Consider the following 18,451-nt stretch of genomic DNA (forward strand, 5'->3'; position numbering starts at 1 on the left):
CGAAAATTTTCGAAAATCTCGAAAATTGAGAAAGTATTAGGAGAACATGATGTCGCAGGAGGTGGCACGAAATTCAGTAGTATAAGTCAACGACAAGTCAGACGGTGGAAAATTTGCGAAAATCTCGAAAATTGAACTTTGTATTAGGAGAACATGATATCGCAGGAGGTGGCACGAAATTCAGTAGTATAAGTCACCGACAAGTCAGACGCCCGAAAATTTTCGTATTTATACTAAGAGAGTTCTATTTTCAAAGTTTCCGAAAAAACTTCTTACATCTAAATATCTTCTAGATTATTCCATAATGTGTGCAGGGTGAGAAATAAGAACAGTTTAACTTGTTGTAAATATATTCTTTATTTATACTACCATAACATTACAATTTTAAATGTATACATATAGTGTAGAAACATTGCGTATTACTTAATAAAAATAAATGAAATACTTAATTTATCGCTTATGAAAATACAACACATTCCACAACTCAAGATACGCTTGTCTTGACGGAAACTGCGTGATTCTACCGGACAGCTGTGGACCGTCGCAGAGTATGAGAACTAGTCGTTATCTGACGACAATGTAGAACCCCGACGTAGACTATCGATGTTATCTTTGGATAGATGGATGAATTCTTTTCCCTTAGACTCTGTAACAGAAACAACAAATTCGTTTAAAATTCAATCAACCATCAAACAATAAATCCGAGTTAATAGAAAATAGAAAATTAATCATTCGAGTTGAATGTAAAATCAAAATTAATGTAAATTAAAATTAAATAAACTTCATTCCAAGATGAAATTATCGCGAGGAAACAACTACACTATTCAAGAATAAATTTAAATCGTTGAAAAATAAAAAAGAAGTTTCACTTCAATAATTTACTTGAACACGGAAATAATTTCAAAAATGATATAATCTTGATCCCTATCACGAGGATGAAACAAGGAAACGGGACGCACCACGTAACTTTCGTACACTTTCTGTGTCTTGATTACACGTGACGCAATAACGATGGTAAAAGTGGGCTCTGCTGTGGGTGTGGGGTCTGTTCCGTGCTAAGCGTGAGCGTGCCAAAAAGTGGTGGCAAGTTAGATTAGAGTGTGAGCACTCTCGTATCCTCTCTGTGTCTAATGTCTAATACAAAATTCAATCTTCTACATTATTATTTATACACGCTCTAATCATAAATTTGCGCAGAGGAAAATAAATAAAACAAATCTCATCGAATTGCGATTTCAATAGGGCGCCATGCACACCTTGCGTCGCGCGTCTATATATAGGTATATATAGTTATTTTGTGATTGTCGAGTTCGTGGCGACAGGGCTTGGTGAAAATTGGATACGTGGTTGCGAGACGATGGTGGTCGAGCAAAGGAATACCGAGTTGTTCAAGGAAAACCAAGCAAATGACGCTACAGGGCCGAAGGAACAGAAGACGTACTCGCTGGAAAGTATCCTTTTCCAACATGCTTACTGTTCGCGTCGGTCATTTTCCGATTGCCATATGTCATTTCCTAACCTCTGTTTGTCATGTCGCGCCCATTGTTATTGTATATTCTCGCAATATTCCACGAAAAGAAATATAAACAACTTTTTCGCTACTCCCCGAATGATCTCAATGTAATACAAATTATTTATCTACGACTGAAACCATTTTTTTATTTATCTTCCCCGCAGAAATCACAGCGCCCTATTTAACTCTGCACTTGGAGCTATTTTAATTCGAAAATTAAACATTTCTTCCGCTCTACAATATTTCCATTTTCTATGATTTTTATGGGTATGAAATCGATATAATAACTCGTACAATGCTTAAATGTTTAGCAATTGATTAGATAGCAACATATTTAATAGTGTAAACAATATTTTGATTAATGGTATAGCAATTTTTAGGGACGTGAACTCGAACTTTCTGAACAATATCGAACCGCACCTTATATATTCCTTAACAACTGAATAGTCTTAAAAATCATCAAGGAAGCGCAGCAGCAACATGGGTTGAGACACGGGGACTACCAGCGGTACCGTGGATATTGTTCTAGGAGGCTAAGACGCCTCCGGAAAGTATTAAAAGTTCCGCAGGGAGACAGACGTCACTTCAAAAGGAAAGATGTAATTCCTGTGATGGTTAGCGATGACAAATTCCTGCAAGTACCGCTGATGATGGCGGAGCGTGCATGGAGCTACGCTATGCAGCTTAGACAAGAGTCGAATACGGAGCCAAGGAAAAAGTTTCATTTGATATCTAGACTAAGGAAAGCCGCTACGTATTCTCTGCAGTTGCAGGAATTGATAGAGGTAACGCATAGAGAGAAAAACCCTATAAACAGGAATGCCCAACCCGACAGCTGCGGATGTTCATGTAATTTTCAATTTTTGAGAAAGTGGAGTCATGTAAAATCTTATTTTCAATGGCAGTAGTCTCTTTGTACTCCTGAAATGAATAAAAATCGCGCCAAACATTGTGGAATTTTATATTTTAACAATTTTTGAAAATATCTAGAAGCCATAAATGCATAAAGATCCGCAGTCTAGTGGTTCTCGAAGCACAAACGAAATGTGAAAATCTGTTCAACAATTGATTACAGAACATCAACTGCGACGCGCGTACAAAACTAGAAGCTCAAGCGTACGTCGCCTGGATACACGGTTCCTTGCACTTCGAGCTTCAATTATGGAAGAACGCGATGGAGAATCTGAAGAAAGCTCAGGTAGTGTACGGGAAGCTGGCCTCCGCGTTACCCGAGCTCGAGCAAGTGATGTACAACGCGAGGGTGGAGGAACTTGCTCCCAGCCTTAGATATTGCGCTTATAATATCGGTGACACCACTGCCATAGACGACTTAATGCAAATGCGAGGTCAATTGAGCGGAGAGTTGTTAGCTAGCTTAGACTCTTTGATAGCGCAAACCCGGGAGAAACAGACGAACACGGAGGAGGTGACATGGCGCGGTAAATCATGCGGTACGGTGCCGCCTAGAGCAGCGGGTCTGTTAATAGCGGACTCTAGATTGAATCAAACGTTGGACAAAGCAGCTACGAATCAGGCTAAGATCGATCTACTGGAAGCACACCTGATAGATTGTAAGGATGCGATCTCGGCTGTGAGAGACTTCTTCAAGACAGAGCTTAAGAACAAGGATAACGACAAGCTGACACCTTCGCAGCACCTAATCACCTATCTACAGTACATTAGGCTGTCGCGTACCTTGGAAAGGAATCTGGCTTTGATCAAGGCCGCCGAGGAGTCCGCTAAAGCGAAGCCACAGGACATCGTAAGACTATACGAGGCGGCGTTGCACAATCTTGTCGAGATCTCGCAGCTGCAAGACGACGAAGAGTTCGTGCGAGAACAGGAGGCGAAGACGAAGAGCTACAGGGCTTTCAGGTGTTACTACATGGCCCAATCGTTGGCGAACCTTCACCGATGGAGGGAAGCCATGGCACTGTATCAAAGATCCGCGCAGCACGTCAAAGACGCACTGAATTATGGTAAAATGCTTCCCGAGTCGTTGAGGGAGGCTCTACAGAAATTGGAGACCTCCATAGAAGGTGCTAAGTACGCAGCTCACGCTCACAGCGTACTTGAAGAAGGACAAGAAGAAGAACCTGGTACCAATAAATATACAAAGACGAAGAAACCGCTGTACGAACGTCTAAACGAGTACAGAGAGGACGCTGCGCTTCTAACGAAGCAACCGAACGTTTATAAATTACCACCATCCATGCAGCCTATCCCTTGCAAACCACTGTTCTTCGACTTGGCTTTCAACATGGTCGAGTTCCCAGATTTAAGCGAGAAATTGGGAGACCAGGCTAAGAAAGGTGGCCAGGCAGGTCTCACAGGATTCGTTAAAGGTCTATGGGGTTGGGGAAATAAATAAAACAAGTCTGTTGTAAGCGGAAAACACTGGATTTTTGATGTTATCGCACGTGGTGCGGTAATGCGTTTTTACCGGTTCTCAAACGTCTCGATCAGCATCGAGTTTTCACTTATACCGACAGCAATATTGATTAAAGGAAATAAAGAAATATTATTAATATACTCGGTATATTCATTTGGCACGCCTTGCGAATTTTTTCGTTCCTTCACTCTATTGTGCTTTATTTTCGTGTTTTAATTGTCCTCAAAGCCTCATAATTTTCTGAATTTCTAGACTAAGGACCTACGTTCGCTTGTCGCGCATAGAATTTTTACAAATAAACTAAAAATCGAAACGCAGAAGATATACAAAGCTGAAAAGTACTGTGTACCTTTACGGGCTGAGCCGTGCGATGGCGCTAGAAAGAAATTCATTCCTTTATTCCTTATCTTATCTTATCTCCCAACAGAGTCGATTCGGCAGAATCCAAATCTCAGCAGTATTATCAGTGATCACTGTGCGAAATATTTAGTCGTTTGGATCGCACAGTTTGCAAACGTTCAATCTACCTCTGACATAAACGTTCTGTAAGTATTTACTCAACTTATTTTTATCTAAAAATGAACAGCGTACCTGTTCGAAGTATAATACGAAATAAAAGTAACCATGCCCATCAGGTTAACCTCAAAGAACGTCCTGCGTATCATTAGGGTGCCACGTTTGTTTACGATATCATGTTTGAAAAGTCGAGTTCCATGGACGCGGAATTAAAGGAGCTTGCCGTCGCACTTTTCGAAATCGACGCACTGAAATTTGGAGATTTTACGACCAAAGTTGGTTTGAAAACTCCAGTGTACTTTGACTTGAGAGTGATAATCTCCTATCCGAAAATTATGGTAATTGATTTCGAAAATTCTACTGATCGAATACGTTTTTTCGTAATTCTAAAATTCTTTGTATTCTTTGATATTATTAAGGCTCGACTGGCTAAGGCACTGTGGACGTTTTCTGAGGACTGCGCAAATATATCCCAGATCTGCGGTGTACCTTATACAGCTCTACCTTTGGCCACTTTGATCTCCGTTGATTCCAACATTCCCATGTTAATCAAAAGAAAAGAGGCAAAAGCCTATGGCACAATGAAAATGATAGAAGGCTCCTTTGAAAAGGAAGACAATTGCATAATCATTGAGGATGTAGTCACAAGCGGTAGCAGTATTATAGAGACTGTACAAACTCTAAGGCAAGAGGGCTTGAAGGTGACGGACGCTTTTGTGGTGATAGACAGAGAACAGGGTGGCAAGAAGAATATCGAAGCCCATGGTATAAACATGAGGAGTCTCTATTCGATCACTAGCATTCTGGCTTACCTCCTGGAATCTAACAAGATCACACCGAAAGTTGTGAAGAAAGTAACAGATTACTTGTTGAAGTTTCAAGCTCCTGCTATTCCTGCTCAGGGTAAATTATATATTATTATTATTATTATTAACAATATATTAAAATTATAAATATGATTTTCTGAGAAATTGTTTTAGTACACTTCTACCTAATAAACCTAAATAAATGCAAATTATCTTTAAAGTACAAGAATCAAGACTGAAAGTACCATTCCACTCTCGCGCGACCAAGAGTAAAAACGAGATGGCAACAAGACTGTTCAACCTAATGGAAGCTAAAGAATCAACTTTATGCTTGGCTGCGGACTTGACTAAAGCGGAATCAATTTTGGAATTAGCCGATTTGATAGGACCACACATCGTTGTGTTAAAAATACATGTGGACATAATAGAAGACTTCAGTGATGGTTTTATAAAACGTTTAAAAGATCTGGCTAGCAAGCATGACTTTTACATAATGGAGGACCGGAAGTTCGCGGACATTGGTAACACGGTGTCGTTGCAATTTCAAAAGGGAATCTATAAGATCGCGGAGTGGGCAGACATGGTTACTGTGCACGCTGTGGCAGGGAGAGGTATATTAGACGGCTTGAGTAAAGCTTTGGAAAACGTGAAGGAGCCGCGGGGTATATTTATATTAGCGCAGATGTCTTCCAAAGGAGCATTAACAAACAATGAATACGTAGCGAACGCGTTAACGATCGCGCATAGCTCAAGCTTGGTCACTGGCATCGTCTGCCAGTCGAATATATTTACAAATCCAGGTCTCGTTCAACTGACGCCTGGAGTGAGGCTTGCCCAAACCTCGGACGACTTGGGGCAACAATACAATACTCCAGAATCGGTTGTGAATTCTGGATCAGATTTGTCTGTCGTCGGCAGAGGTATCACCGAGGCCGAGGACAAGTTAGCCGCCGCGATAGAATACAAGCAGGCACTTTGGGCCGCTTACAAAAAGCGATTAGAGTAAGAATTATTTCCGGCTATCTACGGCAGGGAGTTCCAACACATTCCCCGCTTAGGTTCTTCCCCCACTCTTAGACTTCAACGTTGCCGTAGAACAGTTTTGGGCACATTCCTGTGGTTGCCAGGAAGAAAGCCACATGTCACACACAGTAATTCTTCAATCGAAGTCCTGGGTTGCCTATCTAATCGAAGTCCAGTGCCTACTCACTCCACTGCCGACCAACGCTGCGTCGCGCCGCACAGTGGGATCTTTCGTCCAAATCGGAGACAAAATCAAAGAACAAAAAACACAGGTGTTGGGACTTCGATTGAAGAATTATGTACTGTATTGCTGTTTAAAGTTTTGATCGCTAATTCTTTGACATAGGACATCGGTTAAGTTGTAGATATAGTATAGGTATTTGTCTCGATTGAATCAAATTTTGTCTGAGGAAGAGGTTTGGCTAATGGTGGAGACTTCGCGATCCTCAGAGGGGGACAAGTTGGAACTGCCTGATCCACGAGACCGTACAAAAGTAGCAGGAAAAAATATATTTTTTTATTTCTGAAACACGTGCGTAACAGTTAAAAAATGTAAATAATTAATAGGTAGTAATAACGAATTTGGAAAGACTGTAAATAGAGCGACGCATATATGTATAAAGATCTCGATGTATATTCGTTATACAACGGTACGCTGATCTATATTCACATTTTTGTACAAAAAGAAGCAGAACGATATATTCCTACGCGCTCTCGACGACGCTGATTTAGGATAAAATGTTACAGTCAACGATAGGAAACGAGACGAGTCTTTTTTAATCGAAATATAGTGCCATTATCGCACCGAAAAGATTCGCAAGTCTACAAAAATGATGTTCACCCTTTTTTTTACCGAATACATAATCTATTTCTCTATCGTTGATCACACACACCGCACACATCTTTTCTATTGTATTTTTGTTCACAAGTGCAAAGAACAATCCAGTTACATGTATCCCACGTAAATGCTATCGTGTAAAACTACTCGTTGTATTTGTACTTGTATATCCATAATTTAGGATGCCGTTCAGATCGACCCTTTGCGACTCCACCAATTATTTTTACACAATTTTACAGTTATCTTTCTGCTATGAGATACGTTTATTATACATGTATATATATATATAGATATATATTCTTTTTTTCCACGAGAAAAATATATCTTCAAATTGATTCGCATCATCCCTAATAAAACAACATAAAAACGACTCGCAAAAGGCTAGTTTAAGAGATCTTCCTCCTAGAAATGCAACAACTTTTGGAATCTCTTTTCGGAGCAACTCTTACGGATCGTATGGTTCTTTATAAGAAAATATATCTGAAAGAAAAATTCTCGTTCAACCCCGTAAACTGAGGAGATCCCTTAACATCACAAACAAGTACTATATTTCGAAACGGTATCGTACAGATTGGAATCCATAGTCTTACTTATGCTTCCTTGCTTTTGGTAAGTTGTTCGACTAGCTTCCGGAATACTTGTGCCACCTGGCTGTCCGGTAAAGTTACCAAAACGCTTTGGCCAGTCTCTGCCAGTTTACCTACTTGCGGGTCGATGGGTACTTTGGCGAGGAATGGTACGTTTACCATTCTCGACAGAGCGATACCTCCGCCCGCGGAAAATACGTTCGTGCATTCCTGAAACGATTATTCTCTGTCAAGAAATATAATAAAAAGATTTCAAGAGACAACAGAGTTCCTTTACTTACCGAGCACGAGGGACACACGAAGCCGCTCATGTTCTCGATAATGCCGAATATGTGAATGCCCGTTTTTCTACAGAATGTTATTTCTCGGAGGACATCGTCCACAGAGACTGCTTGTGGGGTGGTTACTATGAGGGCTCCGTCGCATTTCACGTTTCTGTGGGATCAATTAAAAATATCCGTTCGTTAGGAAATGCTTGTTCCATCTCGTATAGCAATGTACATTTCTAAGAGACTTTAATTATCAGCTGTTAAGAACCTTACGGCTTCTTTTAGCTTATGTTAATCAACACGAATTAACCCCCTGGCTGCAACCTTATTTTTACTGGCTTTGTCCGCACACCAGACTGTTATTTAAATGCAACATTTTTCAGGTTCTCGGGTTTTAAAAAATTCTTGGAGACGCCTACATGTTTCTAGCACATCTAATTATTTTATAATTCTATAATTATTGGATAAAGTGGCTGTAACCATTTTTAATGCAGCACTGTTCGAGGAAAAAACGACAGAGAAACTTCTACTGTAATATGGGACAGAGTATTATTATCTAATAGAATGTTTGCGGTATTTCCTCTTCTAACGTACATTCCAGCAAAATATATGAGCTTATCAATCTCATGACCAATAGCTTATCTCAGTAGAGTTACGTTCCGTTTGGACATCACATGATTCTTAATCACAGTCACATGTGAACGCTCAAGAGCACATGACACTTCAGTGCCAAACATTTTGTTATTCCAGAGTCGAAAATCAATGAAAATATTCGCAGAGAACGGATTCTGGTGATACCTTAAGTTTTCCATCACTGTGATGTGCTCGTCTGATGTTCCTGGTGGTGTGTCAATGATTAAATAGTCAATGTCCTGCCAAACAACATCTGTTAAAAATTGCTTGATCATGCCAGTTTTCTTAGGGCCTCTCCAGACGACGCTGTCGTCTTGATTTTTTAGCAGGAACCCTATCGACATGACTGCTAACTTCTGCTCTTTGTCGGCGTACACTGGCACCCATCTGCAATGATCAATGTTAACAATTAGAAATAAACAAAGCACTTACTGTCGATTGTACAAAAGTAAAAATATATCTAGAAAATCAAATTCTATCAAATGATCGAGGTATGTTAGGGGTAGAATTGTTTCCAGGAGGTTTTCAGTAGTCAAAAGCGCTAAATAAAAGATTAATCTAGGTTGCTGCCTCTCTCAAAAGTTGTACTTTTACGTTTACAAGGCGTAATTTGCATTATTCGGCAGCATGTAGCTGTTTCACCTTTAGGAAAATGCGCAGCTTCATGCTTCCAGAATTGCAAGGGTGAGGGATGCGCCTTCTCAATTCTCGATAGTGCAAAGATCGGGGTTTCAGTAGTCAAAAGCACTAGGTAAAAGATCAATCTAGGCCGCAGTCGCCCTCAAATGCTAACTTGCATTATTCGGAAGCATAAAGCTGCGACAGCTGGCGAATAATGCAAATTACGCTTCATAAACATAAAAATAGGACTTTTTCACTAGATTGTTCTTTTAGTTTTTGTCTACTGTAAAACTCCATCTTTCCATTATCGAGAAATGAGAAAGCTCATCTCACACCCTTGCAAAAGAAAAATGGAAACGAGACTACCCCTTAGCGAACAAGATAAAAACATATTTGTATAGATCTCGACGAGCATAGAATCACAAAGTAATTAATTTAATAACTCGCTGAGACGCAAAGCGTAACGCACGGAAACTACTGCTTGTGGTTATTATTTTAAAAAATTGGAAAGCGTACTTCTCTTATGAAACGACAAATTATTTATCGAAATTGTTGAACAAACCCGTCAGACGATTGGTGGACATCCTTGCCGTCCAAATTCAACAGGTAAGGCACACTCGGTCCGCAAAGATCGACGTCTAACAAACCCACCTAAGTAACAACAGTTTGACATGTAAGCAACCTAACCTAGAAAATTCCCGTGTAAAACACTGGGTAAACTCACTCGAAATCCGGATTCCTTGAGTGCTAGGGCCAACTGAGTGCTAACCGTTGACTTTCCGACACCACCTTTACCGGACAGCACTAACAAAACATGCTTGACACCTTCCAACATTACGAAAATAAATGCAACAACAGTACCGGCGATGTAACCTCCACGACGGTTCGTCGTGTTCTGCGAACTCTTCGTCTTTCAACGAGGACTACAACTACAACTACAACGTAGCTGCCATAAACCCAAATAGACCTTTATGCTCGGGGTCCTTTCTCTCCAGCATTGTGCAAACCTTACTGTAATCAATTTTCTTTGCGCAGCTTCACCGCACGATAAATTTCTGAGAAGGACGTAAAATAGTTCACGCTGTATAATGTTTGTTATTAAATTTTCTTATAAATACGCATTTATTGTAGCCTGGTAATATACTTTCAAGTTTAATATTACTACGTGGTTCAATTTATTAATAGACATTATATAATAATAATTTATAGACTGTATATGTCACAGATTCGATAAAAAAATTGTGATTGTCCACGAAACCAAAAGAGCACGAAGATTACAATATCAATGAATGTTTTTGTTTGGATTTATTTTTGATGTTGATAAACGTATCCTGAGATAATGTTATTATATAGCGTCCCGGGAACGTTCAATTAACTATATTAAAAGAATTTTTATTTTTATTGTACAACATGCATATAGTAAGATTATTTAAAAATAGCGTACCATTTATACAAAGAGAAGAGATTGCAGACAGTCGCGCACAGTTTAATTCAAAATTGAATTCGCACATTTTGATAAAGCGCCGGGCAACAATCGGTTTATTAACAAGACGATAACTTTCTTAATATTAGACCATACGATTTGAACTTTCTTGAGAAGTTAAAATAATTGGTTTGCTACACAACGTATTCAGACACTCCGAAAAAGTTGTAAAATGCAGCTTTTAGTATTTTTTCTACAATTCCGAGCAATCGCAATTTTTTGAAAAATTTCTTTTCGGAACATATACTGAACTAATTACTCTAACTTCTCAAAAAAGTCCGAATCGTACAGTCCGATATTAAAAAAGTTACCAAAGTTACCTTTTTGGAGCATCCGAATATTAATGGGAGTCACTAATATATGACTCGAAAATAGAAAACCTGTTCACCGGTCGATTCATTAAGATTTTCATGAAGATTAATATTTAATCTCGAGCGCAGCTCCATATTTAATGGTCTACCTCTTGGCACGTGGCGATCGATAGCCAGTAACTACTAGCAACCGAAAATGGTAAACACAACATTGTGCGCTGTATTTTTCTGCTCTCCTTCAATTTTCATTTCTCCACGTGACAAATCAGCAAAATCATTTTCTCGATTAAATCTCTACCACTGTTAACACTTGTTCGTTTATATTTTATCGATACTCACTGTGAAATCTTGCGATAGATACTGTCAAGATCGAAGCCGGTCTCTTCGGAGGGTGTAAAGAAGTCAGCGTCGGAGAAGAGGATACCAAAATTGGAGGAATTCTTGGAGAAACGTGATTACACCGGTGCTCTGACACTTTTAGAGTTCAACAGCGGTTCTGGTAGCAATTTAGACACTGAATTATGGATGGGATATTGCGCGTTTCACTTGGGAGATTACAAACGCGCTTCTACGATCTACGAGAGCTTGAGGACCAAGGATCAAACACCTTCGGATCTGTCGACGAACCTAGCTTGCTGCTATTTCTACCTTGGCATGTACCCTGAGTCTCAAAGAGTTTTGGAGGATGCTCCGGAGAGTCGACTGAAGAACAGACTTCTGTTCCACCTCGCCCACAAAATGGACAATGAGGCGAAATTGGCGGAGTACAATCACAGGCTTCAGGATGTCATCGAGGATCAACTCAGTCTATCATCCATTCACTACCTCCGCGCTCACTACCAAGAAGCCATCGACGTTTATAAAAAGATTCTACTTGAGAACAGGTTCTTATCAAACGCGTCGTCTCGTTTCCCAACTCTCGGAAATCTTTAGAATTTAATCGAAATGTTTGCTCGACGACTCAGACTGCGACGGCATACACCGCCGCTGAAGAGTATGTGAACACGGCTTTCTTATAATCGCGATCGCCTAAATATTGTTGCAAAAGATCATGCACAAAATGGAAACATTTCAGGCCGGAAGATAAATTCAGCGAAATACTTAGATTTTTTTCGAAGAAATTAGAATTGTTCACGTACTTTCCAGCGTCAGTGTAAATAGTTGAAAATACCGTATCAGAATTCAATTCTGATTGATTTTGAATGAAGATTCTGATTGAAGAGATTCGAAATATTTGTCTAGGGACTTGGACAGTGATGATTCCAGTCTCGAAGAAGAGTGGAACCGTAATATGATAGATTCCTTGCCTCTAATCATGGTTTTAGAGAACTCCAGGTACCCCTTCCCTTTCCTCATCCTTTTCCATCAACTCCGAAAATGTTAGAAATTATAATTAACAGGGAATGCGTTTCTCTCTCTCCCGCAGGATAACGATTCGATCTGAATGCTCGTTGCTTTCGTGTTTGTAGGGAGTATTTCGCACTGAACGTGTACGTTGCATTGTGCTACTATAAATTGGACTACTACGACGTTTCCCAGGAAGTTCTACAAGTGTACCTGCAGAAGTATCCCGACAGCGCGATCGCTATCAACTTGAAAGCTTGCAACAATTTTCGCTTGTTCAATGGGATCACTGCTCAGAACGATATGAAACCGTTGATGGACAAGATGTCGAACTCGTTGATCTTCAGTCACGATGTTATTCGCCATAACACAGTCGTGAGTAATACTTCGAAGACTTAAAAGACTTAAAGACGCCTGTTTAATCCGTATTTGTGGATTAAAATTGTTTCGCAGGTGTTCAGGGGCGGAGAAGGGGCGCTGCAAATATTGCCGAATTTAGTGGACGTGATTCCCGAGGCTCGACTCAATTTAGTGATCTACTATTTGAAGCAGGACGACGTTCGAGAGGCGTTTGATTTGATCAAGGACCTCGAGCCAGCAGTTCCTCAGGAGTACATCTTGAAAGGGATCGTGAACGCTGTGATGGGCCAAGAAACGAATTCCGTATGTTCTAAAAGGTGAATTAAACTTCGAGAGACCACGATTATTATATACAATTGTTTTTTGCAGCGGGACAATATAAAAACAGCTAATCAGTACTTTCAACAAGTTGGCAAATCAGCGTCGGAATGCGATACTATACCTGGCAGACAGTGCATGGCTTCTTCATTCTTTCTGTGCAATCAATTCGAAGATGTTCTGATGTACCTGAACTCGATCAAAACTTACTTCTCGAACGAGGACGAGGATGAGGATTATTTCAATTTCAATTATGCTCAGGCTCAGGCTGCAGCTGGCTATTTCAAGGAGGCCGAGGAAGCTTTTCTGACCATTCGAAACCAGAAGTATAAAAATGATTATATTTACATCAGCATCCTCGCTCGTTGCTGTAAGTATTTTTCGTTCATTTCGTGTTCGATTAATTTAGTGTGCACCATTTCGCGAGTGAACCATTTTCTTACCAGATATAATGAACAAGAAGCCTCAGCTGGCGTGGAATCTGTATTTGAAGATGGACACGTCCAGGGAGTCGTTCAATTTACTGCAATTAATCGCGAACGATTGCTACGAGGTCGGCGAATTTTGGTATTCGGCAAAAGCTTTCGATATGTTGGAGAGAATGGACCCCAGTCCGGAAAATTGGGAAGGGAAACGCGGTGCTTGTTGCGGCACGTTTCAGTACATCGTGGCTGAGAAACAGCCAAAGTGAGTCTATACGAAACTATAGCCTATTTAACATTAGTAATACAATTTACCAAGCACTGGAAACAACTGAAATTCGTCGCGGTATAAAAATAACGCGATTGTAAAATAAATAATGCGAAACTGGTTGATTCGGTGTTAACGCATTACCGATCGGTGATTATTTCATAATTTTGAAAAATCTATGGAACGTGGCTAAACACTTTTTGCAATGTAAAAGAAAATTTCTATGCTTTCTTTTCGTACAGCACACTTATTGAAAATCCTATTAATAGGCTTCCGGCAGGTAAAGTGTTAACGAATAGCCTCAGTTTATGTAAACAGGGATTAGTCTAACGAAGGATCTATCCGGTTTTCAGAGAGCTTTTGTCAGAGGTGATCCAGCTTCTGAAGAACACGTCGAATTCTCAAGTGGAGCAAATAATCCGAGTGATGCGGCAATGGGGTAAAGATAACCGGATCAACTGTTGATGATTAGAAGTAAAGTGGGCGTTATCGTTAATTGTATCAACCACGAGTGGCCTTATCTCTTCAACCAAAGCAATTCGACATTTGGCGATGCGTTTCGCACGATCGATTCTCGAATCGAATCGTGAGAGATCGCGCGATCGGGGCGATCGATGATTTAATATAAAATAGATATATTTAAACTGTGATACACTCATTTTATAATAATATAATAATAATATTAATAATAATCATCGTAATAGCAATAATAATTAATTTTAACAAACACAAACGGTGAATCGTAAAAACACCATAGTCGATGGCGTGTGTACACCACGTTCGCGTACTTGCACATTTTCCGATCGAAATACATATACATTATACATATATCCGACGTTCTTCAGGAAACGGAAACGGATTCTTGGAGGATGTCAAAACACGATATACACATACACAGACAGAGATTGCGATCCTCCAAGAATCCAAGCTTCCGGTGGAATGGCTGCTGAAGTTCAGCGAAAACAAACGAAGAAGAACACTCAGCTCGAACGTCATGGGCGCTCCGAATATTGAGCAGAGAATTTAAGAGAACTCTCGAGAACGATACCCTCGAAACGGAAACATACGTCGAAAACCATCCGAAACTTGTCCCAAACCATTCATAGTCGGAGTCTTCGTTCGCAACTATATTCGTTAGACTTCGGAGAAACGCGCGACGCTTTCGGAACCAGAAAATTCTCAAGTTTAAAAACACCTTGGAAACGTCTATTCCTTCAAAAGAATTGACAACTAGAACTTGTTAAGCTTATACACGTAGAAACTAGACGTTCCGAAAGCTTCTCCGTAGGTTTAGGGACCATTAACGTTGCTCGATCCCCGACTAACATGGGTTGGAACCAGGGTGACACAGACAAGACTACATTCAGCATCTGTGGAATCTTGTTCGATTGTGTGCGGCACCTGAACAGAATTTTCAAAACGTAACCGAGGGAAATTGGTGAGTTTTACAAGCTTTTTAATCGGATTCCAAGGATGTCGTATATGCTTGTCAGAAATTTTAGCGAAGAGTGAAACGGGCCTGACGCGTTAAATAGAATCGACATCGATGGAATCTGATTAAAACATCGATTGGAGTACACAGTCGTAATTTTCTAAACACAACTAGCAGAGATCGGTGTCTCGATCCTTCTCTAATAAGTGGTCTGCGGATTTTTATGCGTTTACAGCAAGATGGAGTAGATGAAATTCACGATTGTTAAACAATTTTACAAATTGAAGATGTCGATACACGATCTCTCCTCTTTTAAAATTATCAAGGGAAGAAATAACATTCAATTTCGTTTCTATTCTTTGCAATCTACGTAGACAATTTTTAATTTCTCTAGATAAATTTCAAGAAAGTCGAATCAAATAGAATCTTATTGTCACTGGAAATGGCCTTTGTAATCAAAATCATACCGAACTCTATCGAATCTCATACGTAATGCTTTTCGTGAAAAATTTCATACGCCATAAAGATCCGCAGTCTACTGATAAGGTTCCAAGGGTGTCGTACGTCTCCTACAAATTTCAGAATCGCGTCTACCGATGATCAAATTGGGAAAGGCGATGCTTTAACGCTAGGTTTACGGAGCACTGAAAGTGCTTTCACGCATCTCTAAACTCGAACGTCTTGAGCAGACGTCCTACCTGAAACTGTATCGCTCAACAAGATCCCAAAGACGCCGCGGCGTCTTCCCCCCACCCCGCAAAAGAACGAATCGTTAACAGGTGTCTCGCAGTTTCGTACAGAAAGCGGTAAAAAGAGTCCTTCGTCCTGGACGCTTGTCCTGTTTCAAATCCAGACGACATAGTCAGCGCGGAGAAGGAGTGCCAGTCACCAACTACCATCTTTATAAAAATAGCACCAGAAGAGGGTTTGTTTTCCGTTGCGCCGTTCGTGGTCACAGGAAATTCGAAATTTTTCATAGTCCGTTGAGTTGGACTTTGTCGGTCAGCACTCGTTCTCCGGTTGGAAGTGTCTGGACCTCGAAGAAGGTTCTCCAGAAGGTTCTCCCCTTCAACGGGTGTTCTTCAGGAGCGCGACGATCCTCGGAGAGGCTGGGTAGATCGGGGGAACGAAGAAACGGGAACATGATCGCACGGTTCTTCGAGCCCCGGCGACGACGACCACGACGGCGGCGACGACGATACTGTTTTTGCGCGTCCGTTTTGAACGTCGACGCTTAACGCTAAAAACGTAGCTTACTTTTCCACTATGCTAGACATTGTATGTAAATACGATAATGATAGAGCGAAAATCATCATCTCCTCGCGCGCGCAAACTCACTCTCTCTCTCATTCTCATTCTCACTCGTCCTCACTCTCTTGTCTCTATCTAGCATTCATTCTACGAGCTATGTTTCCTCTCACGCGAACCACACTTACTTCTAATCCTCCTTAGAAAAAAACACCGCAACGATTTTGTGCTCCCACGTGTCGATACAATACGAGGAAAGTACTCTTCTCTTCTTTCTTGATCTCTCTCTCTCTCTCTCTTTCTTTTTTTGCGTTTTTTCCTAGCACATTTTTATGATTTTTTTTTCTTTTGGCAATCTGCTAAGCGGTCGATCGCAGACCGTGTCAGCATGGGCGGCGTAATCTACCGTACAGTGTGTGTTAAACGTTAAAATTCGCTGCCCTTTTTTCCCCTTGCAAAGGTGGGATCTCCTGAGCGCGTCCGGACACTGCGTTTTGCCATCCAAGATCTCTATTTATCGTAACCTCCTGCTGTTTAGACGCGCTTAGGAGATTCCACCGTGAGACAGCGTCGATTAGGTTCTCTATGGCAAACACAGAGTCCTGACGTCTCGCGTGGACGCGTTGTTTGTTTAAAATTTATTTTTCCTCCTGCGTCTGTGTGAGTGTACTTCCTCGTTGGCCGAGTCGGGCAATTTTTAGAACGCGGAATAAAATAAAATCCTTCTTTTAATAGGAACAGTCTTTGTAGATCGAAAACAAATAAACATCCTGCTGAATTCTCTCGAATTTTATGTTCTGGCGTTTCTTGAAAGTTTTCGTCAGCCATAAACGCGTAAAGATCAGTCTAGTAATGATGATTTCTATGCGGAATAAAATCCGCAGTCTAGCGATGAATTTTCCTGCCCGACTCTGCTTTAGAAGGCGTTGAAGATCATCTTCCGACGCGTCAGGATGCTCAAAAACTGAGGATGCTGTTGCACTCGGTTATTAGTATGCGTTCGCGCGTTGCGTAGATTTTAAACGCTTAGAAACCGCCTATGCGACGCGCGAACTCTTTCCCTCTTTTTAGTCAGCTCACGGCGAGTTACACGATAAAGTTTAATAGTAAGAAAAACGTCTACTTAAAGAACCATATACATAGAGTATTTCGCAACGGCGACCTTGCCGAGAGACTAGCCTCCACCGTGCGAGCAGCTTCTCTAGTGAAACTGTTTCTCGCTGCAACCTCTTGCACTCGAACGCATTCCTCAGGAACAATTAAGTAATAATAAGTAGTTAAACTGAATATGAAACAGAGTATGTGAAAAGACTTCTTCGGAGACACTTCAGAGTATTTATTCTCCCATATCTAATATCATCATTATGCTGCGGATCTTTATGCAAAATTGAGTAGATGAAATTCGAAATTGTTGAACAATTTAAAAAATTGAAGATATCAATATATGATTTCTCATACAACATTCAATCTAGTTTCTATTACTTGCAATCGATGCAGACAAGTTTCATTTTGCACAAAGATCCGCAGTAATCATCGTTAATACTATACAATACTTAAAAGAGGAACTTGAAGATTGGGAACAGACTAACAAAAGCTTCTTTTCGGAACAATAAAACAGTTTGAGCAAGCAGATTCGTTTTAAATGTGTATCCTAATGAAAATTAGTTTAATTTTCGAGTAGAGACAGCTTCGAGTGCAAAGGATCGATCATGAAGATTAGTATCCGCAGGCTCCGAAGAGCAAGGTCGATTACGGTGGTCTACGGGACTCGACCTGGTACTGTTTTCATCAATGTAGATCCCGTAGACCACTCGGAGAACGTCGTTTGGCATTTAAATATGGCGTTGATCGGTGCTCGAGGGTTTCGGAAGCCGGAAACGACTCGCAAAACGGCTGCCGGAAGCCGATCGACGTGGAACCATCTTGTTGCAACAATGTTGCAAACATTCTCGAGACGGCAGTACTATTCGACGTGAACAGAAGTCTACGAAAGGATCTCTTAACGACAGACGTAAAGCTAGTCGGCGTCCACAAGACACTGAGAAGAAAAGAAACCTAACTGCGACT

General features: G+C 40.6%; 4 protein-coding genes across 6 annotated transcripts; 3 read left to right on the forward strand and 1 right to left on the reverse strand.

The window, feature by feature from the left end:
• Positions 1-1,291: 1,291 nt before the first annotated feature.
• Positions 1,292-4,043, forward strand: Srp68 (signal recognition particle 68). Its single transcript, XM_076436429.1, has 3 exons — positions 1,292-1,451; positions 1,961-2,298; positions 2,589-4,043. Exons 1-3 carry the CDS (start codon positions 1,358-1,360, stop codon positions 3,882-3,884), a joined length of 1,728 nt encoding a protein of 575 aa, XP_076292544.1. The 5' UTR covers positions 1,292-1,357; the 3' UTR covers positions 3,885-4,043.
• A 139-nt stretch (positions 4,044-4,182) lies between these two features.
• Positions 4,183-6,969, forward strand: R-l (rudimentary-like). 2 transcript variants are annotated; one of them, XM_076436438.1, is made up of 4 exons: positions 4,183-4,450; positions 4,541-4,759; positions 4,841-5,324; positions 5,449-6,969. In XM_076436438.1, exons 2-4 carry the CDS (start codon positions 4,598-4,600, stop codon positions 6,231-6,233), a joined length of 1,431 nt encoding a protein of 476 aa, XP_076292553.1. In that variant the 5' UTR covers positions 4,183-4,450; positions 4,541-4,597; the 3' UTR covers positions 6,234-6,969. The 2 variants fall into 2 exon arrangements, with proteins under 2 accessions (XP_076292553.1, XP_076292552.1); XM_076436437.1 differs by having other exon boundaries at positions 4,574-4,759.
• Positions 6,970-7,367: 398 nt separating this feature from the next.
• Nubp2 (NUBP iron-sulfur cluster assembly factor 2) lies at positions 7,368-10,196 on the reverse strand. 2 transcript variants are annotated; one of them, XM_076436470.1, is made up of 6 exons: positions 9,923-10,196; positions 9,761-9,849; positions 8,743-8,964; positions 7,957-8,110; positions 7,679-7,885; positions 7,368-7,568 (listed from the first exon to the last, which is right to left on the reverse strand). In XM_076436470.1, the coding sequence occupies exons 1-5, from the start codon at positions 10,031-10,033 to the stop codon at positions 7,679-7,681; spliced, it is 783 nt and encodes a 260-aa protein (XP_076292585.1). In that variant the 5' UTR covers positions 10,034-10,196; the 3' UTR covers positions 7,368-7,568. The 2 variants fall into 2 exon arrangements, with proteins under 2 accessions (XP_076292585.1, XP_076292584.1); XM_076436469.1 differs by having other exon boundaries at positions 7,368-7,885.
• A 404-nt stretch (positions 10,197-10,600) lies between these two features.
• On the forward strand, positions 10,601-16,821 carry Ttc26 (tetratricopeptide repeat domain 26). Its single transcript, XM_076436432.1, has 7 exons — positions 10,601-11,191; positions 11,350-11,876; positions 12,462-12,711; positions 12,790-12,999; positions 13,066-13,384; positions 13,461-13,701; positions 14,058-16,821. The coding sequence occupies exons 1-7, from the start codon at positions 11,189-11,191 to the stop codon at positions 14,167-14,169; spliced, it is 1,662 nt and encodes a 553-aa protein (XP_076292547.1). The 5' UTR covers positions 10,601-11,188; the 3' UTR covers positions 14,170-16,821.
• Positions 16,822-18,451: the final 1,630 nt, after the last annotated feature.

This window comes from Lasioglossum baleicum, chromosome 13 (genome assembly GCF_051020765.1).
Source record: "Lasioglossum baleicum chromosome 13, iyLasBale1, whole genome shotgun sequence".
Classification (NCBI taxonomy): Eukaryota; Metazoa; Arthropoda; class Insecta; order Hymenoptera; family Halictidae; genus Lasioglossum; species Lasioglossum baleicum.

Bases quoted from the DNA above. Each gene is read 5' to 3' on its own strand.
- Srp68 (XM_076436429.1), top strand. From the start codon at position 1,358: ATGGTGGTCGAGCAAAGGAATACCGAGTTGTTCAAGGAAAACCAAGCA. The intron at 1,452-1,960 runs GTATCCTTTTCC...ACAACTGAATAG, and splicing joins GAAGACGTACTCGCTGGAAA to TCTTAAAAATCATCAAGGAA. The intron at 2,299-2,588 runs GTAACGCATAGA...AATTGATTACAG, and splicing joins AGTTGCAGGAATTGATAGAG to AACATCAACTGCGACGCGCG.
- R-l (XM_076436438.1), top strand. From the start codon at position 4,598: ATGTTTGAAAAGTCGAGTTCCATGGACGCGGAATTAAAGGAGCTTGCC. The intron at 4,760-4,840 runs GTAATTGATTTC...GATATTATTAAG, and splicing joins TCTCCTATCCGAAAATTATG to GCTCGACTGGCTAAGGCACT. The intron at 5,325-5,448 runs GTAAATTATATA...TTATCTTTAAAG, and splicing joins TCCTGCTATTCCTGCTCAGG to TACAAGAATCAAGACTGAAA.
- Nubp2 (XM_076436470.1), bottom strand. From the start codon at position 10,033: ATGTTGGAAGGTGTCAAGCATGTTTTGTTAGTGCTGTCCGGTAAAGGT. The intron at 8,965-9,760 runs GTTTGTTCAACA...TGATCATTGCAG, and splicing joins GTCCACCAATCGTCTGACGG to ATGGGTGCCAGTGTACGCCG. The intron at 8,111-8,742 runs GTATCACCAGAA...TTGATCCCACAG, and splicing joins ACAGTGATGGAAAACTTAAG to AAACGTGAAATGCGACGGAG.
- Ttc26 (XM_076436432.1), top strand. The intron at 12,712-12,789 runs GTGAGTAATACT...ATTGTTTCGCAG, and splicing joins TTATTCGCCATAACACAGTC to GTGTTCAGGGGCGGAGAAGG. The intron at 13,000-13,065 runs GTATGTTCTAAA...TGTTTTTTGCAG, and splicing joins TGGGCCAAGAAACGAATTCC to CGGGACAATATAAAAACAGC.